The sequence below is a fragment of the Papilio machaon genome, chromosome 26 (assembly GCF_912999745.1).
Source record: "Papilio machaon chromosome 26, ilPapMach1.1, whole genome shotgun sequence".
NCBI lineage: Eukaryota > Metazoa > Arthropoda > Insecta > Lepidoptera > Papilionidae > Papilio > Papilio machaon.
This window is the reverse complement of record NC_060011.1, coordinates 4,051,406-4,078,962: the sequence shown is the minus strand read 5'-3', so window position 1 is coordinate 4,078,962 and position 27,557 is coordinate 4,051,406. Positions and strand designations below refer to the sequence as shown.

Below are 27,557 nucleotides of genomic sequence, written 5' to 3'. Positions count from 1 at the left end.
AGGATTTTTGATACTTCGATGAAAAAAAAAAGTTCATATTAAACGTGAAATTGTAGACTATAAGTATTTGAGCGTAGGCGTCTTCTGTTACTTCGTTAACGCTTCTAATCAGACTGTCTGAGCTCTTTACGGTGTGGGAGAGCAAAGAAATAAAGTCCCTTCAGTTGAAAGACATTCTATTTTAAGATCCATCTTCTTTAAAAAGTTTTTAGTACATCGGCCATTTTTTTTTGTTTGCTTATTATAAGAATAAATCAATTGTAGACATATAAATAATTTAATCTTTGAAAAGAATCCCTAGGTAACTACAATTCGTTAGTTAGGGGCCTTAGGGCGTCATGGAACCCTACATGAAATCAGTAGACCGCATATCGAATTACGATAGTCACGCAGTATCGACTATTGCGTAGTTTTAGCCATTTCCCTTTAGTTAGTGACAGATATACAGTAAATTTTAAGAAAATTGTAAAAAAATGTGCTTCTTGTTCCTATGATGTTATTATGCAATTCAACTTTATATTATTTTCTTACTGTTTAACTATGAACTATAATCACATATAAATCAAAACAGCACTATATGTACAAATTCAGTATTCAAATACCCTTTACACGTAATGTCTCGCTAGAGGGCGCGCTCGAATGTAATCGCCCGCCGAGAGGCAAAATCTCGTTTTTATTAGGGAAGCAATGTGGAAAGAGTGGAAATGACACTGCACCGCGGACTTCCGACCCCTGCATGCTTTGTACAGGTGTCTATTAACTCTACACTTTAATATCGACTTTAATACCATTGCATAAGAATCTGTATACAATTGCAAATGTATCGAGACATTGCGCACGCGTAAAACGTCAGACGCTTGTTTTAGTCAGTCGACGAACGCGCGTTGCGATATACGAACGTTTTCTGCGGACGCTACTCCGTTTGAGTTTTAGTGATGTGACTCGTTTACATAAACATCGATGTTTTGTGTTTTGAAGTTGAATAAGTGTTGTGCGTGAATGTAAATTTTGTTTTAAATACTGGTTTGTTTTGTATATAAATTTAAATTAATTGATAATTTATTGATATTCATAAACGCTGTAAGCTTGTTCTTTAGGCTTGGTCTAGAGTGCTACACTTATGTTTTAATAATTGATTTATTAGGGGGCTCGTCTGTTGGTTCACTATGACTTGTGTTTAAACATCCTGCTACCTCGACGATAAAGTTTGGTTCCGCTGAAGTTTTACTTTGAAGTATCGTATAACTGCCGGCTCAGTTGCTATAATAAAATAATAATAAACGAATCAATGTACTGTGATAACGGTAGCATGTAACATTATTTTAAGAATAGTTAAACATTAGGGAAATACCTGACTGACGAAAAATATTTCTAAAACTGTCTTGTTAAAATGTAATAGTTCCCATTTATAGACTCCATCCGGGCGGAATAAAAAATAACTTAATTAGTTGCCTATGTGTTCTTCCAGACTATGTATGACTACGTATGTTAATATAAAGTTATCAATAATTTTACTGAGTATTATGGTCAGATATAATTAATGAATTTTGTATTTACTTCTGCTAGATTATCTATATTGCTAATGGCGCGAACAAAGAAATGTTTTTATCAGAATCTATTTGTTTCCACACAAAGCCTGTGAAAGCGCGGCTCGCGAAACAATTAAACAATCTATTCGGCACGTATCCGGACAAACAGTTGCACATCTATTTTTGTCGATATTTTTTCACATCAATGTTGTTTTCATTTTATTTGTAGATCTTACATAACTTCGACTAATGTAATAACAGAGGCTATAATTTATATAGCTTCAGTAGGTCTATTAGTAGAGCCCACAACAGCATTAGCTTCTGTAGAACCACTTGCTCGACTATTGCAATACCACGACCACACAGAAGACAGGTGTCAAATGAAAAGATTTCCTCTGTTCAACTCATGGGTGTGCCAAAGGCCTATTTTTTATGTAAGTTATAAAAAAAATAAGGTGTCAAACGACCGCTGCCCATAGACCTCTTCAATGGTAAATGTGTAACCAACCTTCAATCGACGGAGGAGAGGATGCACAGAAAGCGAATATTTCCGCTTCCTATGCGGAGGAGATCCGCCAAATGCACTTCCCCTTCCTATCATTATCTAAAGGGTGAGAAGAGAACGTGGACTGAAATTAGGCTTCCGCTGCGCACATTTTACTAATTAAAGACTTCTTTCCTTTGCCATATCTAAGAACAAAATGATGGGATAAGAAAGTTGACAGAGCAAATAGTGATAAAGTTAAGAATTAGATTGCATAAAGTGTACTGACCAAAGAATAACAATAAAGTACCAATGACGCACGACATAATGTACAATTCTGTACACAAGGGTCATCTTTATGTATTGAGATATATTCTGTATGTTTTAATTACGGCACTTACAAACCGCCGGCAGTGAACGACGAGCCCCCATTAACCCGGCCCTATCCCGCCGATCCCGCGGGAACCGTTTGTAAGCTCAATTCATCTGAAATGATTCAGTTCACGAATCCAATCGGTATGATTTGAATACTCAAATTTCATTCAGTTACGTGTATTCATTCATGAATGGATTGGTTTGATAGAAATGGCATGAATTAGAGGTATTTTTTACTTATCTGTAAAATGAAAATTCATATCCTGCTAGTGTTTTTCTCCTTTATCTTTTATTCTTCTTCTATATTCTTCCTATACTAAGACTCATGTCCGTAACTATTACGTTAGTTGCCGATTGTATTAGATTTCAAGTTTTCAAACACTTTCAGATGAACCTCGTATGTTTGAATCTGTCTTCTCTAAAGAGCAATGTACGATAAGATTGTGTGCTGTTAATCTTAATAACATTCTGTACCGGTAATTTGTTATTTATTACGACCAAATTCAAACAGATAAATATTACGAAGTAAGTAAATATCGTGTAGGCCAAGTAAGCGTTTCTGTAAGCAATTTAATCTGTAAGCAGCCGCTGCGTAGCAATTCGTATTTGTAAATACAGTAAAATTGCGATCCGCGCCGCTTTTACGGCTGACTCCATAATAAAGCTCCTTGGTAAGGAAGCTTTATTTTGTACGTCTCTATTTACAGGAGATTCTGGTCTTTTTGAAAACCCTATTGCTTTCATTAATAGTTTTGTGAAAAATAATTAGTCCTTATTTTGGGTTTCTTGATTATGGTAATAAGTTTTTGACTAAGAGTTGTTGAGGTGTTTATTTTACAAAAAAAGTATATCGTAAGATAGTATATTAACTATTCAAATTTGTGCTTTAAGTGTTACTGATATGGATTTCAAATTCTGAACAGATTTGCTTCACACCTAGTTCATAACAGGATGGAATTGTTGTCAATTTTTCAATTCTCCGAACTTCAAAATGCGTCCAATTTCCACTAGATTTTACATGAAACTTGCCGTTTAATTTAACTCACTGACGCAAGGCACATTGTTTTGAAACACTCCCTTCCGGTGTTAGCGCTCATACCTGGAAAACAAAGTTAATTATTCTGACTAACGTGATTCGTGAATGTCAAATATCCGAAATCAGTTAATCAAATCCTTCGTATTCTTGTTACTAATAATAGAATTACTGTGAAGTTACAGCTACAAATGGGTATGATCGTTTTATATAATGATAATATAAATGTATATATTGATGTTTGGATGGATGAATGTTTATTTGAAGATATCTCCAGAAAGGCTCAAAGGATCATGATGAAATTTGGCACGTTTGTAGAACATAGTATGAAAGAACACATAGGCTACTTATAAAGTTTTTTTTAAAATTCCGCACCGATAGAGGCGCGGGCGACAGCTAGTGGTATTTAAATGGAGAAAAATGCAGGTCCCTGGACTGTCTAACCTTCTGGGTTACGGCCATGAGTTATGTTGATGTTTAAGTTAAGTATTACAACTTATAAATTGTTTGCTGCTCGTTTGCCCCCTTCTCTTATAAAAAAAAAGAAAACCAAAGTTTGTACAGAAAACTGATTCATTAGTCTAACGAAACTTTACTAGAAAAGTTTATTTAACTTGACTGGCATTAGTAGCTTCAATTGGTGATCGCAATAACCTTATATGATATTAAACAAAGTAACGCCTCTTATGTACTTTTTAATTTTAAATTTTATACAATCTTAATCTCAGAAGCGCTATATGTCTATGAGTCGTAATTACAAAACGTTCAAAATTCCCCGATTTTTTCCCCGTTATAACGATTGAAAACCCCGTCGTCATGGCTCGTTCCCTAAGCTATTATTTCACCCCGATTCGATACATTGAAAGCAACCACCTGTACATAGGTATGCTTAACACAAATTATCCAGTGAAATTGCACCCTAAAATCTACACGATTTGAATTTCAAATCCCTTCAACTCATATAACTCTCCTGACTTGAAACTTCAGTTACAAATCTTTGATGTATGTTTTTCTGCGCTGCATTTTTCTCCTTATACCAATGTAATACCTAAGTAGTTCTGTCAATTACAAAATATGCACTCTTTCAATCTAACATCTAAGCTGACACAATAAGACATAGAGGAACGAAAAAAAAACCATCACTTAATGTGCAATTTTCTATAATTCAACATATAAAAACAACCTTAATCGAATTTAACAACAATTCTTACTAATAACATTAATATCGACAATCTAAGAAATTAGTTTAACACTTCCCGTATTTGTAGTCTTCTTAATTATTGACGTTCAACGCACAATGTGGTCCGTTCTGTAAAGACTGTTGGGTCGACATATTTCACACGTAGGCAGAGCTCAAGACAGTGCAGCACGTACTATTATTGTTTGCACAAAATAGTACTTTTCTACTCTACATCAATTTATTGCCCTCATGTGAAACTAGCAAAGATCGCAGTCGCTGACGTGGCAAATCCACGATAAAGAACCTCGTTAGAGCATACAATAGAGGTGTCACTACTCGATAACGTGTACCACCTCACTAAACTTCGTTCTCTAGAACTAACGTACTACCGTACCCTATTTGCAGTGATAGGTTTTTTGTTTTTAGAAAATTCTCCTACGTTCGTAATTCACTTATTAACAGCTTTTTAAATTTCGTGTCATTTTGATCATTTTGATTTCAATTCATTCTGTGTCAGTGAAGATTTAAATTAAAAAAAATTGTTTCGGTTACAGCTTTCTAAACAAACCAATTAAAAAGCTTAATATGGCCGGTAAAGTATAAAAATATTTATTTTACAAATTGCCAGTTACTTAATCGTAAAAATTATTTTAGAAGATAAGAAAATAGAAATGGAATTATAAATTGTCTGCGTAGTATTGCCACTCCTGTCTGATACATGACCGCTTTTTCCATTCGGCGCACAGGAAATTACGCAAAGGGTTAATAAAAAAATGGATTTGAAATTAGTGTTGTACAGTACGCTAGTGTTGTATATATCGATGAAGTGCAGTGCGGTATCGATATCGATGTTCGTGTGTGAATAGTGCGATGGATTATCGGGCCCCACACCCGATGATGAACGTCGGGGCGCCCTACTTCCCCCATCCAGGTATGTATTTGGTTACAAAAAATTACACATAATAGTAATAAGTTATTACTTATAGATTTATACATTTCTTAAGTGTTATTTACAGTAATGACCACCTACTAAATGCGTTTATACTTCCTGTAATAATAATTATATGAAAGTTCTTAAGAAGTCTTTTTTGCTACGAGCGTAGAGCTATAACGTAGACGTTCTACGAAAATTAAGTCTAGTTAGAAGTGTTTTCTCTTGTTTATAGCAGTTGTAAAAACATAATATTATCGAATGGTAATCATAGTTCGATCAGATTAAACGAATTGTATACAAAGTCGGCAATGGAGTTATGTATTTATCAGAATTGCAATATATAATTAATTACGGTTTCTGTATATAAAAGCTCGTTGTTAATTTTGCAAGGCCATTGTTATGATAATCGGAAATTCTCTGCTGGTCGTAATTCTGTGAATTTTTGATATCGGAAATGCGACTATGATTTAATTGTTTGCATTGTTTTTGAAATGATTGAATTAAATGACAATGATAGCATTTGATTGATTTAACAGTAATTTTATACGAATATTTGGAAAATGCGCTTGTTGTTATATAAACAAACTGATGTTACAAAAACATAAAGTATGGACTTACAATCCTATAACAATAAAATATAAATTTTAATTGAAAAAACTTTTTATATTGAATTATACAATTTTTTATTGAAAAATGATCAGCTTTTAAATTAAAAAGATATCAATTACTAAAAAAACTCTACGAGCAGACTTTAAAGGCCTTTTCCTCCTGACCTCATAGTTTAAAATTAACTGGTTTTCAACGACACACTCAATAGTATAAGGTTAAACCCTGCTTACGTGTCTATCTATATCTATATCTATTAATAAAATTGTGTTCTGTATGTCTGTCCGCAAGGCCATTTTTGTTCTGGGTAATCTCCGTAACGGCTGGATCGATTTTGACGGGACTTTGACGAGAAGGTAGCTGATGCATGCGGGCATATCCATAATTTACACTACAATCTACTAAAACTACTTACTTAAAACCTATAATAGACTTTTTTTTCTTTGACGAAGTCGAGGGCCACTGCTAGTTACAAATAAAATATTTAATAACATCTGCCGAAGCAACTGTGACTACTCGCTGAAAACATTCTTTATTAAGCTGTTATAACTTCATACTCATAACAGTCGTGTGACACGCATGTCACGCTATTTTATACTGCCCTACCTGTTTTTATAGCTCTTTACGCATTTTATTTATCATATACTAGCTGTCGCCCGACTCCGTCAGTGCGGTATTTAAACTATATTCTACATCTGTGCCAAATTTCATCAAGATCCGTTGAGCCGTTCCAGAGATACCTTCAAACATCCATCTATACATTTGCATTATAATATTAGTAAGATTATCTTAGTATTAATGATCGTAAGTTTTTTTTTGCGAAAAAAAAACATCCAATAAAAAACTTTAATAAGTTTAACATATTATCACTGTTCACTGCAAAAAAAAATATAACATAAAAGCATTCTTGTCTCAATTCAGATAATAACAATTTTTATATCAACGTTTGGACAGTGTGAACTCACGAAGGGAAGGATTTATGGGCATGAATTCCAATTTTAAATTACAGCAACAATAAGCTGACATCTTGATGCATTACTTAACTCTTATAAACTACGCGAATACCTTAGAACCTTAAACATTTAGATGGACAGTTTAAAACATAGAGCTCGCAAACGGAATGGAAATAAGTTCACCCGAAACAAGGGTCCATGACGGCGGGGTCGCCCGGTGACGGGTTAATTAGCCACAGCGATGCTTCCGCAAATCCCCCCTTGATAGATGACAGGAGCGAGGCGCATTGGATAGAGGTGTCTCATAGTGCATAAATAGACAAGTTGTAACAAGAGCTACAAGTAGAGTAAGGACCTTAGAACTCCAATGAAGTAACACTTTATATTAATATGTGACGTCATCAACAATTACATGTCAATAAAGTGTTAGGTTAGTCATACCCTCACATAAAGTCTAGAACACCCTGTAATATGTAGCTAAACTGCAGCCAATTTGAAGGTATTCATATAGATATCCATAGATTGTATATAACGACTATATATTATAAATACTTATCTAAAAAAATATGTTTTTTACGGATATTATGGCAGTGAGAATTCACAGTTAAATCTAGTTTCGTATCAGTGAAATATCAGAGTCGGGTGCAGGGTGAGACGGGACATTCTTTATTCAAAGCAAATCGCAGTCACCCTATCTTGGTGCGCGCGCACGTCGACTCGAGGACGGCGGCGTCCCCAATCTGTTGCGCGTGGTGTAATACAGAGCGGAAAGAGTTTGTTGGAATAAATAATTGATAATAAATATAAGTCTTTAACTGCTACCACATGAGAGTTTAACGATCACTTTCTGTTTACCGTTAGGTTTCCGTAAGTATATTTTGACACGTTTGCATTGAAAGTGACTAACTACAGCACTTAGAGTGATTTAAATGGCTTCTTACATTCGCTAAGTGTAGATTTCTCACCCTTCATCTGAACTAAGGTACCTTATTGGTTACATGACTCTGAATGTGGCAGTAAATTCCAACTTAATACCATTAGCTAAACTCTTCTAACTTGTAGCTAGTTTCCAATACATGGCGGTGCGGGCGGAAGTTATGGGGAATGTAAGATCCGTTCGGTTACGGTCGGCAGATTTGTCGTCTCGATTGCCGGCTCGCTGTCCGCCTTGAAGCTTTGTAGCGCCCGACGTGTGCTACGAATCGGCTTAGCGTACCCCCAGTCACGTAGATACCCCGAGTGGGGCGTAATTGCTTTCGCTACGTTAGGTGCACAGCTAAGTTGTGCATTTTCAGAGACTGGATACTAGGGTGTATATTGAATTATGCTAGAGTGGACTATGTATATAGCGTATAAAATTTAATCTCTTCTATTTAGGGTATCTATTCTTTTTAAACGTACCTACTGCTAAAACACTACTAGTAATTTTAAATAAATTATTGGTATTTCAATATATGTATCTTTAAGGAACACATATGTAACCGACACTGTGTATTATATATATATTCCTATATATGTGGAGACAAATTGCTCACTCGATTTATAAAAACTCCAAATCCCCAGAGTTCTAAAGGACAAATTCGTTTCAACCACCGAGACTCACCTACGACATCAATCATAAAGTTTGAGGGCCTGAGGAAATATCCCCTCCGGCACACCGCCTCTTACGTCATGCTGAGATCAGAACACTTATCGGATGTGTCAATTCACATTGATATAGTGGTAGATTCGTTGGTGACGAAAATGTCACAGATTAGGCAAAATGTAGAATCGACAAATTCTTGCAGGGAATTCTATTGTAATATTATAGTTTGAGGATGTGAATATGAAAGCTTACTTAGATAATTAGATTATAGAAGTATATTATTAATAATTGTTATAGAGAGATAACAGAGAAAGAGAAGAGGTAAAAATTCGTAACAACTGTCGACTTGTCTATATAATTAGAAGTGTTTACGGAATATATTATAGCTATATTTACCGAACATAATACGTTAACGGAACTGTTCCTTTAAAATAATAATCTGTATTAAAATATCCTCTTCTTATAAACACGATTCATATTACAAAAGCGCCGCCAAACTCCACTTCGAAGTGTACTAGAGTAATGTTCAAACAGGCGCATCCCGGGGGATCGGATGTCATAAGAGCCGGCGCGGGTTGAAGAGGAGGGGGGAGGAGGTAATACAGCCAGATGGAGCGTCCCGATTATTTCTCGGTGACCAAGCGTTTTTACAACTTGCTTCCTATGTGACTGAGGTTTTTCCGATTTGGTTAATGTTTTTTTTTTTAATTAAATGAAAGTAAAAAAATCGCCTTCGAAGACAAGAATGGAAATTAATAATGTTTAAGTTAACTTTAAACTATAATACTTAAGTTTATTTTAGCGTAAGTCTTCTTCATATTAAATCAAACAGTCACACCCTGCGCAAACCGGATAAACGTATAAAATAGCAGGAATTTCCTTATCCTATGGATCATCGCGGCGATAAAAAATGCCCTCTCCTCTCTCCCATGGGATGGGGTCGGAGGGGACACAAAGCGGATTCTCGCCGCTGGTCTGTAATTCACATCTTTGAGGTTTTTATATCGCACTTTCAGGTTACTATCGTGTTACGCGATTGTTTTTCTTAACTTTACTTTAAAGTTACCTAATCTTGTCAAAATCTGATGTGAATTGACTTTAAGAGAAATAATCAAAAGTAACTTTTAAATAGTTAATAATAGTAACTTTGTACGTTTCACTTGCTTTTGTGCTTTACGATTATGTTCCTTGAAATAACTACCTCAAATATAAGGAGCTGGTCGCTGCGTCTGTTAAGATTTCAATTAACATCGTCATTTGCGTGGTCCGACGTCTGTCCGATGTCACTAAAACGAGAAACTTTAATTAAAAGTTAACGCGATACCGTCTGCCACCGGGATTATAAGGCTGACCCGAAATGAGTGGAAGTGCCACTTCGATAAACTAAAGTAGCTCTTAAGGTCTAAGTAATAAAGCTCTCAATGTACCGACATCGGACTGGGCATTGGGACACATCAAAAACCAACCCTAACAACCGTGCCACAAATCACGTATTACCTCAACAAGTACCAAAACTTTCACCAATGTAAATTATACTCTATCACAACCACATAAAGCACTGAAAGCTCAAAAGCGTGGACAATATAGAAATTGAATCTCCGTGTAACCGTAAAGTCGCAAGTGACATGGCGACCGCGTTATAAAGACCTTTGCACGAACCGCGCATCCCCCTCCTGGGTTCATCGATGTCAGAGTGTGGGGGGCGCGGCGGGCCATTTTATGCTGGCGATACCAACGTATAGTACGCTGTTAAGTCGAGGAGTCGGAATCCCAAGCGGCGAGGGTGTGCGATTACTAACAGTAATCGACTTGATCCCAATGAAGTTGGTAACAGAGTGCCGTGTGCTATAGAAGAACGACGCAGACAAACCGGAGGGTGTGCCAATGTGATTTGTTTGCCTAATTGTGTCACTCTTTGTTCAAAACAGATAAAGATCTATATTGAATAGAAAAGTGGCATAAAAGCGAATACGAACAGAACAAAAGAAGTGACAGTTATAAATGCAAATGGCGTCTGTTGTGGCCTTAACGAAGAATTACATTCACCCACTAATTGCTATAGTGTTGGCACAGTTTTCGAGCATTTTTGTTTCAGAATTTCCTTGGACTTAATCAAGGTTGATTTTTATTTCTTTTAAATGAAGATTATTACAATTTATCGTGAAGTTATCGTCTTTACAAAGAAATGTTAATCAATATAGCTGTAAGCACATTAATGCTGCTAGTGTTAAGATTTTCCGCTATTGCTCTACTTTCACAAATGTTAGATAATATTACTAGATTCGGTCTGAACAAATTATATTACCAAAGCCACATAATACACCACTACAATAACATTAATGCTTCGCGACTTGACAAATTATCACACCAATTTGTCTCTGAGAGGACTAGGTGCGTAGGTATAAACTCACACTTCTGTTGTCGGTTAGTATTTGCCAGTAGGCGCGGGCGGGGGAGCGCCACCGGGCTGTAATGGAAATCCACAGACGTTGCCTCGGCAGTTATGGTGCAAAATACGAGCGATAGCGATTATGTATATATTTTACTTTTTTATTTTTTATTTAAACAACTAGGAATTAACTCGTATGGAAAAATCCACAAGTCCGACTATAATACCCTTTTCGATGGTTAATTTATTGAGATAGAATCTCAGAATAGTTTTGAGCGTTGGTTTTTTTAGTTACCATATTTGTACGTTTAAAAATTCATTAGTTAATCAAGATACATATAAGGATACATTTCTTCGAGAAAGTTTGTACCTATTGAATGGTTACTTATTTATCAGTTACTAACGATTGAAGTCCACACCTGGGGCGTTGGTATTTACTTAGCCACCCTCAATGAATAAATAAGTTATTTGACTTAGCAATGTGGTTTGCAAACAGTGGGGTGAATTTTAAAATATTCCAAATACCCAAATAATTATTGAGGAACGTTCCCTTTAAAATCAACCTCCAAAAATTATAATGTGAAACCACTGTTCAACACTTTTATTTTAAATTTCAACATTATTAATTTAAAATTATACATGTAGGCAATTTTCATAAAGTACAGTAATTGTTGTATTAAATAATTTAATTTCCATGTAAGTATGCTTAAATATAGATGTATTATGACTTCAAAGGAATCAAGTTTATCACGTTATGTGTAAAGTGGCCAGTAATGCGGCAAAGAGGTCGGTCTCGTGGGCGACAACAAAAGGCGTCGGCACCGAAAAAATGCTAAGCGATCCCGCCATTTCACACACCTTTTCGTGGTCCGTAATTTGTTACTTTGATGTAGGTCGCTAGGTGTTCTCTGCGTTATGAAAGACAGCGGGTAAAGTTAAAATGAACCTTTGAAGTCACACGTGACGAATTTATGAACTTATGTGTAGGGAAAGGAAATGTAATTTTACTGCACATCCCCTCCTCTGTTCATTAAAGATAGACAACCTTTTAAGTTATTGCAGATATCTATCGGCGGTGATTTTTAAGACAGCTTTTGCTCCTTTGTCGCCTTCTACTTTTTAAAACGCTCTTAATGTGGTGAGTATTCAATTAATCAATCGATTCAGTGTAAGATTTCTGCAAATTCTATTACTCTATTACTCTTTGCAAAAGAAGTTCTTGCAGTCCGTAGTCAATGGTATTATATCACAGGAGCCCTTAGTATAACCGTCCGCGATGTGTTCGCGCCCGCCGCAGATTGCCTCATCGATCGCGCCACCGCCTGCCCATAGATTATGCACGCGGACTTGCAATCAGATATGCCACTCCGTTGAATTGATTTAAAACTCCGAATTGGATTTACTTTTTCTTTTCGGTATCTTTTATTTCATACAAAAAAGGTCGTATGTTTTAAACGCATTAAATAATTAGTTTTAGCTTCGAGGATGAAACTGTAGTATTTACGATTTTAAAAAGTTGTTTTATACCATTGTTTATATAAAGGTTTACTAAATTTACTAAAGCCCTAAAAATACCAACGTCTTAAATTCTTAGTAAACGTTGCGCTCGATGTTTTTACGGCTTTCACGTTTTAACAGTTATTTTCATTCCACATATAGAAATCGTTGACGACGATAATCCTAATACTATCCAGATGACACGTCTCGTATATATTTAGACGTATACCGATACAGAAATATCCCGTTTATGTTCGCGGCGACGGCATTCAATATTACAAGGGATCGTTTTACATCCAGAAACGAGAAATGTTATTTATTCAATTTATGAAACGAAAATCCCAGTTAACTCTTGCTAAAATTGACTTTACGCAATTTAATTCTTTCGATAATTCTAATTACTAAGAATTTTTTAACTGTGTAATATTTAATACCAAGAGTTTTCTCCCCTCTTTAGAATGTACATGAAAATTTATGTGTACTAGTTTTCTTAATTATCCACACATGTATTTTATATGACGTAGATAATGCAAGTAAAACTTAGCAAGGGTATATTAAATAATATCACAGTCAAGTATAAAACTTACAAAACTATATAAAAATATATTTCTTTATGATTTACAACGGCGAGAAATGAGCACAAGCGTATGTTAGCGTTGGGTAGACATAACAATCAAGGCGCGTTATCACAGGGAAACTCAATGCCCCCCTCGGGCGAATGTCTGCAATCTCAGGCAGGTGTCTGAAGTGCCCGATGTCTACGTACGGGCCTCCACTCACGATATGGCAAGTTGAAGGAAAGCGAAGAGAAGGGTTCTTTGCGGTACTGTTTAGTTTGTAACTAGTTCGAACGCTTGTATGAATAAAATATATTTTGGTGGATGGGAACCCTAATGTCTTGTCCTTAGCCAGTAAATATTACCGTTGTCAAGTAATTATATTTGACTCTGTAGAGAACCTAGACTCAAAGAACTTCTTTCTTCTCTCTTTGTCTGTCTGTAATCCTTTCAACTTCACGGTTTAAAAAGGCTAGATAATCTGCATAAGCCCTTTTCACACAAATATATTCAGAAACGTCCCCAATCAAATCAATTTGAAGGGTATCATAGTTAGAGTTACTCTGTAGAATTTGTCGCGTCTGTTACTTAATCCGGGGCCCAGAGGTCTGGGTCGCGGGAGACGAGGGTTGGTGACTTCTCCGCTCAAATTAGCGCCTCAGACTGAATTAATTACCGCACGCCGCTTCGGTAACAACCCTCCGCCATCGCTAGGGTTGGCCCCGACAGGGGTTGTTTTTTAATCGAGTTTTAATTGGGATGTTGACGATTATTGCGAGGGTGGTAAAGGTTAGATTGCATATTTAAAAAGATATATATGTTATTATATGTATGCGAATGTATTACAGCCTTTTCTCATTTTGTTTTTTTTTTTTTTGAGTTAAAAACGTGTTCCCGAATTAATAAATAAAAAATTGTCTAGATGGTGTCCACCTTCAACAAAGACAAAACAAGAAAGACAATTTTTATATTTCATCCCAAAAACTCTGTTTTTGTGGCAAGTTAACTTAGGTATAAAATATTAATTACACAAAATATGAAAGACTAGCTTCTATGACCATCGGAATAATTAATCGCAATGTTGCAGACAGATTATCCATGTCGATACTCTACCCTGTATAGCTTTCAATACCATTACAGCCGACAAATACATAACCATGCTACAAATAAAATACGTAAAGCACTCAAAATCCTCGGGCATCCATAACGGCGCAAACAAAGAGCGGTGGGTGTTGCGCGGCGCAAACAGACGGCTAACCGACGCGGCGCAGCAGATATTTGCCCGCCGATATCCAATTTGCCCCAGCCCTGCGGATCGGGTGACGACGGCTCGACGCGACGACGGCCCGATCCTACTCACAGCCCATACCGAGTAATTGACGAACCGCTGTCCAAGTTATAGGAGGAAGCGATTTGTAAAAAAAAGTTAATTTTAAAGGTGTTGAATTTATTTTTAAACCTTTTTTGATAAATTCTATTGATATATTTGATTTTTTCGAATGAAAAAGACAAACCATTGGATACGTCTACAAGGCAAGCATACATTTTATCTGTCATATTTTGCAATAAAATTTACAATTTACGTCCTTCTGTATCTTACAGTTTGCTGACGATTGTATACAGTGCAAACATTTGACGTGCGTATGGCTTAGTTGGTTCAGCACTTGAAGCTAAGCCGTCATACGGGGGGTGGTTCTCTTTATACAGACAAATGTCTGGGCACGTTATTATAATCGATAATCAAGAAATCTCACGCTGTAGAAACTATTCGTACGTACGAAATTTATTGATTAGAATGTAAAAGTTATTACAAAAATTATATGGACATGTTCTTGGACGGTTATCTTATATCTATATATATAAAAGAAAGTCGTGTTAGTTACACTATTTATAACTCAAGAACGGCTGAATCGATTTGACTGAAAATTAGTGAGCAGGTAGCTTAGAACCAGGAAACGGACATAGGATAATTTTTACCCCGTTTTCTATTCTTTATTCCGCGCGGACGGAGTCGCGGGTAAAAGCTAGTTATTAACAATCATACAACTAGATTTGTTACTAGACTGATCCAAACTATTTTGGTTTAATAGATTTACAGTATAAGTTTTGAGGTCTGAGTTTAAGAAAATAGTGATTGGTTTATCATAATTAGGACTTGATGAGTTAATTAGATTAAAAATATCTATTCTATAATCTTTATAACTTTGATGTGAACAGAGTCCAGTTAGGTGAAATAACATAACAGCGCTTTAAATTTTACTTGAAGCCCTGTTCGATCTGTTTGTTAACTATACATATATGGGTGTACGTACCTACCGAGATGCAGTCAGCTCTATCCCGGAATGAACTCCCGACCCCACAATTGACAATTGACCCCGACGATTAAACAGCCCGTCGCTAACTAATACAACGAATTGAGAACCTCAATGGAAATGTTCCGATGCTCGACTGAATCTACAAATGAACCTAGTTTGATGGTAAATTAAATTTAAGTAACGTAGTGCCATAAGAGGAAAGTACAGCTTTGTATTACTACTATAAACACTTATTGAAACATAACGTTAAGTTTTTTCAACGAATTTCTCTTTTCAAACCTTCTTAAAGTTTCGTAAATTAAAAGTATCTATTCTTATGAACTATTATTTATAAGTATATCATCTCTAACTTTACTAGATTCTGTAATTACGAAATAAATTTAGGTTTAATTCGTAATCACCTTAAATACGTGTATATATTATTTTATCGTCCTCATTTCGTAGCAAATTAAGCTATAAACAGTGACCTTATTCCAACTCTTTAATATGACAGATTCTGAGTAGTTTTGATACATATTCCTACACAATAACACTCTTTAATATAGTACATTGGCGAAGCTTGTTAGCGAAGACCATATTAATATAGAGAGTCAATTGGAAGGACATGTAGTGTAACCTCTAGTTTGCCACTGCCCTTAGCGCTTGCCCTCAATACGCCACATTCCTTACAATTGAATTTAGTAGTGCGATCATTAGTTTTAAAAAAGTTGCTCTCGTGATATCAATATTAACTTTTTAATTTATCATTGTCAAAAACATTTTCATTTTTATTCTCTGTGAAAAAATAGAAGTTTCGAAGTTGAAACCCACATTTAAACCGCAATCGGAATTATCGGACGAATATGAAAATTTTAATAAGTACTACGCTCACCACAGATATGTGGTTAGTGAAAAATGAAACTACGTGTGCCAAAAAACATACCTAGTAACAATTAATCAATCTGTTCCATGGCAAGTTAACAAAGCAAGCGGCCCGCACCCCTTTTTACCAGCCCTCGGGGCGGAAGCGCGCCATTTGTCGGTAGCGACCACGTCACGGGATTGCCGCACTATTATGGGATTCAAACTTTATAGTAGCTCGAAGTTAGACGAGTGCAAGTCCACTGCGGATATTATATCGATCGACTTCTACAATATAGATAATCGAATGATACCGCAGTTGTCACCTACTGGTAATCCCTACTCTTCTGCGCAGCATCTCGTGTATTACCAGCAGAGGATAGTTTGGATAGAACTGTACAATGCAATGCTTTGTAATTGATAATTGAATACGTTTTTAAATACCGCCGTGATACGTTGTTGTAACGTGGAATTGAATTTATCTGCACTTTAATCTTTTAGAATATTAATTAAGTTTGTGCATTTCTTTTTTGTTTTTTTCAAGCGAAGCTAAATTTACCTAGTTGGTTATTTATCCCAGTTAATTTACAAGTTATAAATTGGATAAGGCATTTAACTGTTAGATTATTCTGAAGACTTAAGAGTTGTTTATTTGAAACTATGTTATCAAAGCATCCCTGTAGAATATGGGATAAATTATAAAATAATTAGATCACTATTCAATTGGTTTACACAGTTCATGCCACTCGTTATAGTCGTGGGACTCACGCCACATGATAGTCTATTGATGTAGGACTGTTTTGTTTAAGGACGTAATGTTTCGTGCATACAAGTGTCATGTCTACATCTACATGTTTATTACATTACTAGCTAGCTGTCGCCCGCGAATCCGTCGTGGCGGAATTAAAAAAAAAACATTAATAAGTAGACTAAGAGCCGATCAGAAGATACCTTCAAACAAACATCCATCCATCCATGCATCTAAACATTCGCATTTATAACATTAGTAAGATGTCTGCGCCATCATTATGTTAACTCTATATTAATAAAGAGAATGAGTGAGTTGACAATATGTCATTGTACGAGTTTTAGGGCAGTGTAAACGCGCTGTTATACCAATCAATGTTTAATTACAACGTCGTTTCCAAGGGGAGACAGCGTTGGTCGCAGATTGTTTGTTTTACATTACGTTCTGCTCACCCTCGATGTGATATCGCTAGGTTTATGTGAGAAATTATTGCTTTAACGAAATTTAATATATCGCACGCCTGTTAGGAAATTCAAATTTAATATATCGCTACGAGAACCAAATAAAATAAATGTATAAAAAATTACACTTGGGAAAAAATGAATTACACTTCAATCATCAAATTTGTATCAGCCAATACAAACCAAATTACATAAAAAATACATAGCCTTGTGTAAAATCAGTTTAGAATGATTAACCGATGAGCTGCGGCTTGACAGCTAAATTCCCAGCTCACGGATCATCGCGATGTAATAAGAGCCGACGTAGCGCAAGCTGCGTGGTGACTGCCAGTTCGCAGCTAGAAACTCTAATAGAGCTGCGAGCCGGTTCACTGCTTGACACATGTGAGCTGACCTGCAACTCATCAATTTTAGTTGTGTTATCCACGAATAATACATACTCGCAAAAAACATTACTTTATATGGTTTTGTATGAGTGTTTCATACTAACTGCCTATTAAGACTTGTTTCTTACTACTAATACTAAACATAACTTTCCATCTTTCCAGGTGTGAGTGCGAACAAGATCGCCAAGCGAACAGAACTCGCGCCGAACAAGGGGGGCCCGTTCGCGGCGGCGCTCCGAACGCTTGCCAAGAATGCGGGCCCCGACACCAAGGACGGTGAGTGTTCATCCGCTGACCACCCATCCATCACCCACCACTCGACCGAGTCACAGTGAACGAAGTTAAAAACCTCAACCTTTTTAAATTCAATTTCTCAAGCATTCCAAAAAAATTCAAATATTATTTAATCCTTTTAAATTACATGCAATACAAACGTTGAAATAAATTATGTCTAGAACAAATGTAACTAAGATAAATTTTGGAACGATATGTTGCAACATTAAAAAAAATCAAAAAAAATTCGTGTAAATCGTAACTTAAAAAGTTTTATAAAACAGTTCACTGTCACTCGAGTCTGGGTTATATTTTTTGTTACCTATATATTTATATTCTTAAAATATATAGTTCCCTAACACTTGTTGGGTTCTCACGTCCATTAGAGAAACGTTGCCGTATACAATAGTTTTACGGCATTATGTAGGATGCTTAACGGCATATAAAAAAACATACAAACGAATTGAAAACTTCTTCTATTTTGAAGTCGGTTAAAAAATATGTTTAAAATAGTACGAATATATTTATGAATCTTAATGTAAAGTTGAGTATGAGTATGTAACATATCAATCAATCTATAGCTTCAAAGAAAAGGTATTAAATCCAATGTTTTTTTTTAATTTCCATACTTGTAATAATTGACCAGAGTATATTTTACTACAATTTAGTACAGTTTTTCTTGTATTTCCACTGTATATTATATCAACTCTTGTCAATTAATTTTTAATGATATTTAAAATGTAATTCTAGTAGATGTTGAAAACTATTTTACGATTTGTTTAATTTTTGTGTATAAGATAAAAAGAATATTTATACTTTAAGAACTCTAGCATACTTTGGTGAAAGCGAAACAGAACCGTAGCGAATATTTTGATGTAAACCTAGTGAATATTTGGTAAGCTAAGATAACAGTGCGTAATCGAATCTATGGAGTAAATTCTGCATTACGTTTTCGCTCACATTTCGTTTCTGTTCCGGTTTTCGCGTCAGTGTACTACAAATATTAGGTATACTAACCCGTTATTGATTACAGGTGCCAATAGTGATGTTCGTAAGAAATGTAGTTGTTTATAGTTATTGTTTGTTAACCGTTGTTTAAAGAGGATAACGGTTATTTTTGTTTATAACCTGTTTTTTATTTTATTTTAATATTGGCATCTTATATTGAGTTATTCGAAATAACAAAGAAAATTAAATTTGTTTAATATTCAGCTTCTTTATCTATTTGTTTACATTGAAAAAGGTACTTTTATTTCTGTATTTAGTACCTTAGTACCAATACTATAATCTTACAATGGCACAATTCTCAATATTAGACTCACAGATTGTAATTAAATTTAACAATATTTAAATCGAAACTTAGTTTAGTTTCGGAATCCGCCGAAGTAAGGTGCAGATCTCTCAGACCTGAAACTTAACCATGACAATCCCGCGTTACCGTGCAAAGCTTTACAATAAAATAATTTAAGTAAGCTGAATGTTTTACAACACTTCAGACGACGAAGCGAGCAAGAGTATTCAATAAAACTATGACTCTTGTTAGCTCTGTCGTGTTGTGAACAGAGAGGTGTGTAGGTGGCGGTGGTGGTACTGGCGGCGCGGGCGCAGGCGAGGGCAAGGAGAAGGCGCCGCCGGTCTCCAAGCGCGCCTCGCCGCACCACCTGCCTGCCAGCGGCTTCCAGCCCTACAGGCCTGATGACAGGTACAGTACTACTTACATATACTGAATGTTATTGTTATATGAAAGCGGTAAATTAAGCCAATAACTTAAGTGACCTCTACAAAAAGTCAACTAAAAAGAAAAAAACTTATCTTAACACGCATAGAACCAAGAATCAAATTAGGACTAATATCTGCCAGTGTAAACTTTTGGTCCTTCGACGAATAATTTTTGCTGACGTTGAATGTTCTGTGTCACTCCATGATGACGTCACAGCTACCACGAGATAACATGATATACATATAATGTATTCTCGTGCAGATTGTCGCACCCGGCGGCGGCGGCGGCGGCTGCGGCTTCATTCCCGCTGCTGGAGCCAGCCGCGTACTCCCCGTACGCACACCCCGGACTGTACTCCAGCGCCGCGCTGCAGTACAGGTCAGTACAACACACAATTATGATATTATTACTAGAATTATTAATCCGTATGTGGAAACTTTCAACACAAAAGATACATTATAATAAGCCTTTCAAATCAAACTGTTATGTTTTATTAATATTTCTTTTTTATCCTAAACTCTTATTACGATACCTAATTAAGTAAATGATCTTCCAGGCTAGCGGCGGAAGAACAAATGTACCTGGAGCGCGTGTTTCGCAGCGGCGTGGGCGTGGGCGTGGGCTGGCTGCCGCCGTACGCGCTGTACCCGCCCCTCGCCCCGCCCCTGCCTCTAGTGCCCCACGCGCCCCACCCCGCGCACGCCGCACACGCCGCGCACGCCCACGCCGCCAGCCACGCCGCGCACGCACAGCACGCGCAGCACGCCAGCCACGCGGCGCACGCAGCGCACCTGCAGGAGGACAGGGAGAAGGAGATCGCGATGCAGCGAGAACGGGACCGGGAGAGAGAAAGAGAAAGGTAAACCTCATATTTGATCACCGTCTCAGTTTTGTTTTGTAAACCCTATCTGGAATGAATTTAAAAGCGGACATTGAATTTTTAATTTTCTAAAACTTCCACTCTTAACATTAATTATGAGTTTTCTGACGAGTCAAAGAAAAAATTACTTCTATGGTAAATGATGATTAAATTATTGCACGTTTAAATAAAACATTCTTTCGTATATAAATATCAATGTGACAATTCTCCATTAGGGAAAGAGAACAGAGAGAGAAGGAGCAACGTGAGAGAGTTGCTCGCGACAAGGAGACGCGGCGCGAGGAGCAGCGCTCTGCTGCGGCGTATGGCGGACGTGCGCCGCTACTCTACAGACCCTTCAGACCTTACGAGACAGACCTCGCGCACGAACACACAGACCCCGAGCGCGGTGAGAGCAACGCGGACGCGCCCGCGTGACCGCCCCCCACCCCACCACACGCCCCACACGCCCCACACGCCCCACCACACGCCCACGCGCTACCCACGTGACACACGCAACACACACACTATGCAATATGTACTTACTTACGCTTATACACTAAGAGTTCTTTCACACAGACCGGAGTAGATTTTTTTTCCTAATTAAAATTGATCTTTATTAGATTGTAACAAGGTTTAATTTTTCTTTGCACGTCTTTTCTTATTAAAAGTAAACTGTGAAAACAAGTGTATTGTAAAATTTAACCTTATTACAATTGTATAAAGCTTAATTTTATTTGCAATAAAAAACTACTTTGCTCTACACATCCAAATAAACTCACATATACAGTGGTCCTCTTATTGTACTGATCTACACATACTGTATACATCAGTCTACATAATGGGTTGATATGAAATTTAATTGATTTAATTTTATCATAAAATATACTTCAATTTATTTTAACTTCACCATCAGTTTGCTTAACTTATAGTTGACTTACAACAGGTTATTTATTATACACGAATAACGACAAATTGAAATCGTAAAAAGAGTTTTCCAGTTTGGAAAGTATTTTCATATTAAACTCAGCTTAATAATGTTCTGACTGTTGGTTTCTGAGACCATCAAAATCATTCTTTGACAAAACAGAGATAATATGTTTTTAAATGGAGATTTATATCTCAGAAACCCACTTGAATCAGAATGATCTCAGAAATACACCCACTCTACAATTTTACTTGATTAAATTCCCTATTATTTGTATATAAACAAAACTTACAATAGAAACACATCCACACAAAGTCGTCACAACATTTTACACAAACAGTTGTATTTTTACTCTAATTGTAATACAATAATTATAATTGTATTTACTAGAAATATAAATTTGTATCAGAATTCATATTTTTTTTTTGTAATATTATATGAAATGTAAAGAAAGAAAATGGATTTAATTTTTGCAAATTGAAGTCAAGATGAAACAAGTTGGATGAAATTAAAAAAAATCCATACTCTTTCAATAATAAAAGAGTACTCAAAGGCAATAATGTGCCTTAAAATAATTTCAAAGGCCATAAATATGTATAATTTTATAGCTAATATAGAATATAAATTATTGTCTTATTTGACTTAAATATGTGCTATTTTATTGTGGTACAAAAAAAAACAAAGCTGTAATTGTAAAAAAAACACTTTCAAAATCTCTCCGTCTCTCGAATTTGTAAATGTTGTGGGGGAACTGAGCGGTGGAATAGAAGTGCAATAGAAGCAATAGAGTTCCTACATTCAAAACACGCGAACTGTCACCGCTGACAGCTGTCACAACTGACAGCTGTCACTTCTGACAGGCGTCTGTGTTGACAGCTGTCATATTGTTAGAGTAAGTTTGTTTTTTCTACCGAATGCTGGCTGGAAATCGATGACGTCCGTTTATTTTTTAAATTTTTGACATCTGTCAAGTCATAAATGACAAGCAAAGTGTAATGTTTTCTGAAATGTGGGAAGTACTGCCCGGTGCAGGCGTGTAGATAGCTGTGAGATATTTAAAATGAATTAAGTGATAATATATCGGTACGTCTCGTTTCGTTTTCTATATGTAGGAATGAGATGACGAGATGTTATCGAAGTTGACGTCTTCTAGTGGAACGGTTTATTTTGAAAAATCTGTCCGCGTATGGATTTAATAAAAAATACAATTTTAGTATTTATAAGTTACTTGTATATTTTATATTTTTATACTGCATATGCTATTTATATGGCAGATGATGACGTTTTCACTTCACCATAGACAATTCTGATTTGAAGTTTTAAATTTTTAATTGCAATATTTATTATTAATCATAGTATTATTTGAAAGAAAACATGTAGTTTTTTTTTACGTAATTAAACTTTGACGAATACTTGTTTTTTTTTTAATTTATTTCATTATATTAACTAATAAATCCGTTGTAATTGTGAGTTTATATACAATTTCGAAGTAGAACCGTTTCACTGGAAAGCGTTGTGTTGTCAGTTCGGTCGCTCTTTCGTATTTTATATATAAGTAGGCTTATTAATTGAAGCGTTTTGCTTCGTGACAATTTATCTTACTGCATATGTGATAAGTATCAGAATTGCCCGCAGTATTCCCGAAGCGAGCGACCGAAGCCGGTCAATGTGAAACAAAACGGAAAAACTTTTTTTTTATATAAGCAACAAAAAAAACCTCTTTATACGTTTAACTTAGATAGTTATTATTAATTTTAGCTTTTAATAGGTGTTTCGATGATTTTTCACGATTTTTTTTTTGTTTTCTCGCATTTAGCTAGCGATTGCAAGAGTCGCAGTGTACATAATATAATAGTTAGACATGATATGGACAATACCTAACAAGTGAAAAGAAAAAAAAATATCATTTTATTGAACAAATACATTCAGTGGAATTATAAAGTTGCATGCTTGGTGAAGGGGGGCGAAGCAAGCCACTTGCTACACCCCCCTTGACTATAGTTATTTTTTTTTGTTTCTCACCTTTCCCTCTCCTGCAAAGCTTCAATGTAGATTTGTAGTTTTTGGTGTATTCTAGACTTTCAGATGACCAGGTGTTACTTAAACTGAACAAAAAACAGTGCTAATAGCCAATGTGGCTAATAAAATAGTATAAAAAGTTTTTGAACAAAGAAATTAGTTATTATTTTAGGGGTTTTTCAAGACAGTTCAATCATTGATGTTGGTGACCTAGAAATATTGACTTAATTTTTTTTAGTCTGGATAAATGGAAACTCAGATTAATTCCTTGTTTTTCTTATTAGAAAATTATTAAAAATATTGGACAATGTCGTGACCATGATATAGAATACAGAACTAAATTTTTACTTCGTCCTTTTTTCTATAAACTATGCCCTATGGCCATAGACTTCACTCAAAAATCTGTCACAAAAAATTATCCGCTGTCAATCAAATAAAACTTATACAAATAAACAAACAAGATAAAAAGCTGAAAAGTGTCTGAATGAAAAAATGCCAGCCGATGGCAAAACCTATACCAGACCTCAATCTTTCTGATCTATCCAAATATACGTCTAAGCCTAAAGAGGATTCCATCTTTGACGTCACAATAAATAAAATCAGTAAGCAATCTTCTAGCACAAACTTATTCTTGGGGACATTCTGCGGTTGGGTGACAGGTGTGGGGGTATCCAGGGTGGGGAAGGTAGCAGCATTTGGCTTAGGAGGAGGTGTTATACTTCTCCACTTTGCGTGCGAACTCGGCTATATACACGTCAATTGGGAGAAGGTGAAAGAAGGCGTCAGTCACTGCCAGCACCTCATGGAGAAGTTTCTTCGCTTCGTGAAGAAGAACAGCTGTTTATCCGTCGGTTTCGTCGGCGGATTTTTCTTCGGAGTTGCGTCTACGTGAATTTTATAGATAAATGTTGGATAGTGAATAAATAAAGAGTATATTTTAGTATTTAAATATATTACTTTAATCGTATTTTGAATCAATTAAAGTTGGTTCACTGCTGAATGAGGGCTTCCACAAAATTTCACTTCAAAGACACTAAATGAAAATATTTAAACTCGCTTAAACCAATAGTCCGTAAACCATAATAACAGCATTTGAGTATAACCTAACAAGAAAACATGGCCACTACCAGATTATCACCTGATGTTAATGACTAAAGATCTTCACACTTCTAGAGATAACTGTATTACCCAAATAAACTTTTTTTAAAATAATGGAAGCGAAAACACTAAACTACCTGATGGTAATATATAGCATTTTTTTATATATAACACAAAACTTTGCTATATAAGATTTGAGAAATATATCTCAATTGTAGTTGAATTACTGAAGGTAAGTATAAAGTAGGCTAAAAGTTCATTTAGATGTAAGTCGGAATCGTACAAACAATGCTTGGCTTAGCTTCAGAGCGAGACAAACGTATAGGCACAGGTGGGCACAGTTAATCGAAAAGTTAACTTCGTTAATTCGTTAATTGAAAAATTAACTTCGTTAATCGTTAAAGCGTTAAATTCTCGAAAATTTAACGCAAGTTAAAGTTAATCGTTAACAGTTAACCATACCAAAATTATACATATTAATTTTACACTTATGTGGCGACACTTGTTTAAAATAGTAATTTGTATATACATTTATAGAATGTACACATTAGTATTAGAGACAAATATGAATGCATTATAGTATATTTCATTACGAGTGCGGAAAGCCTGTCATTGCAAAGAGTTCCAAGTTCCAACAAATGTCTACCCGAACCGAGGCGCAGCCGAAGGTGAGGGTTGACAGTTGGAACAAATTGTAATGACAGTTTCGCACGTGTAACAACTATTTTTGATACAGTTGCGAAAAAATGAAGCAATTTAATAGAATAATAAAAACACAATAAACTCAACTAACTGAAATGTTTGGAAAATGGCGCCAACCGTAAAAGAATACAAACAGAGATTTTTTTGTTTTCTTCACCCATTCTGGGTAGGCAAAGGGAACTATGCCCAAACAGCCAAGTCTTCAGTAGATTATTTTTATTGATATGAAATGAAAATTAAATATTATGATATGAAATAAAATGAAACCTAACCTAATTCATTGAATCAAATCATTAAATCTGATATTATAACAAATTAGAAGCTTCTTTTTAGAAATATTTGCATGAATCATAAAAACTTCAATGATTTTTTTTTCTGTATAAACTTCGTGGTTGGTTATTCTTTTTAACAGACATTATTTTGACAGTTGGGAAAGACAAGTTTAGAAAAGCTAAAGAAAAAGCACGAGTAAAAAAGTGTTTTAATACAGTTGCTCAAAAAGTGGCGTATTGCAGGGACGAAAAGCGTTCGGAATGTGGGACATACTCATGCTTTTATATACTCGTAATGAAATATACTATTTCGAATCTTCTTTTGATTTTGTCCTGTTGGTCACGTCTTTCCCGGACGCTCTGATGCATCACACTTGCACGCGAACTTCACATATTATATCAATTATCAACTCGTTCGTTCACCATACGAGTCGCCGACAGTCGCCCATCATAGCTGAACTTACGAGCGTGGCGTTGCACGTAATTTAAACAAAATGACAGCACGTCTCAAAGTTTCTAGTTTAACGATTAACGGACTTTTATTAACGGAAGTTGAGTTTAACGGAAGTTAACAAAAGCGTTAACACTTTTTGAAGTTAACTTAAAAGTTAATCCGTTAAGCAAAATGTTAACTTCGTTAATTAACGATTAACGGATTAACGAGTTAATGCCCAGCTCTGCGTATAGGGAATACATGAGAGCACTATACCGCTACTGATGTCATCGCCGGACAGTTCGACTCACGTACGATTCTGGCTTATGTCTAAATGAACCTTAAGATTTAATGGCAGAGTTAAAATGGATTGAATAAGAATATAAATATGACAGAATTTGAACATCTGTTTAAAGGTAAAATAGTTTTGTTCCAATCTTTGTTAAATTCTTACAAAAATAGAGGTATATATAGAACATGTTGACAACAAATTATAAAATCTGATTTCGAGTTCATCATCATACTCACCAGCTTACTATATGTCCCCACTGAAGGACTCGGAGCCTACCCTAAATTAGGGGTGAAAAAGGCCTAGTCAACCACGCTAGCCCAGTATAAGTTGACTTCACACATATCTTTGAATTTCTTCACTGATTTGAGCAGGTTCATCGAGATAAATAATTTAAATATTTGAATCAAAAACACACATTGGTATAAGGCGGGGTGGTATAAGACGAACCCAGGACCTGCAGATTACAAGTCAAGTGCTTAAACCTTGAGCCACAACCGTGAGTGCCGTAACATGCATACAGAAACGTTAGAGACGTTACGACGACGTTATTAACAACTTAGAGAGACGTTACGTTTTTTGTGTGAGTTTTTGGCAAGTGTAAACCCAAGGTAAACATTGACTTGCCTGTTGTGCGACTTCAGTAGTGCTATAAAACAGTCAAAAATAGCGACAGGACATCAAGTTTAGCGTAAGTAACACCTGGTTAACAAGAGGTTACGTAATATGAATTCTGGTTTCTTGATAAATTACGACTATTTAATGTAGTAATGGTATGATTCTGAAATAAGTTGATAAATAATCATTCAAGATTTTAATTTTCTATTTCTAGTGCTGCTTTGCTTTTTGCCTGACCTTTCCCTTTATGTTTAATGTTTTTGTTTTGCATGTTTAATCCAGATTTATATTTTTTCATATCTTTGGACATAAGTATTTTTATAGGTTTGTAGTTTTTAACGAGAGACCGAGAGATAAAAATTAAATCCATTAAAATGTAAAAAATGTAATGAAATTCATATTAAAATGCACATATTTTCTCTTTAGGGAGATGACAAAAAAAATTATTACTGTTCTTGACATGACTTTCGTATT

At 35.7% G+C, this 27,557-nt stretch overlaps 1 protein-coding gene across 4 annotated transcripts in view; it reads left to right on the top strand.

The window, feature by feature from the left end:
- Positions 1-21,304, top strand: part of LOC106708185 — a 98,276-nt gene extending 76,972 nt beyond the window's left edge. For 2 of the 4 annotated variants that reach the window (XM_045684566.1, XM_045684564.1), the window contains 5 exons: positions 18,035-18,148; positions 19,721-19,847; positions 20,127-20,243; positions 20,422-20,724; positions 20,961-21,304. In XM_045684566.1, coding sequence (XP_045540522.1) covers positions 18,035-18,148; positions 19,721-19,847; positions 20,127-20,243; positions 20,422-20,724; positions 20,961-21,162 — 863 coding nt within the window. In that variant the 3' untranslated portion in view covers positions 21,163-21,304. Of the gene's footprint in view, positions 1-18,034; positions 18,149-19,708; positions 19,848-20,126; positions 20,244-20,421; positions 20,725-20,960 lie in introns of all 4 variants that reach the window. The other 2 variants (XM_045684565.1, XM_045684563.1) reach the window with 1 other exon arrangement.
- Positions 21,305-27,557: the final 6,253 nt, after the last annotated feature.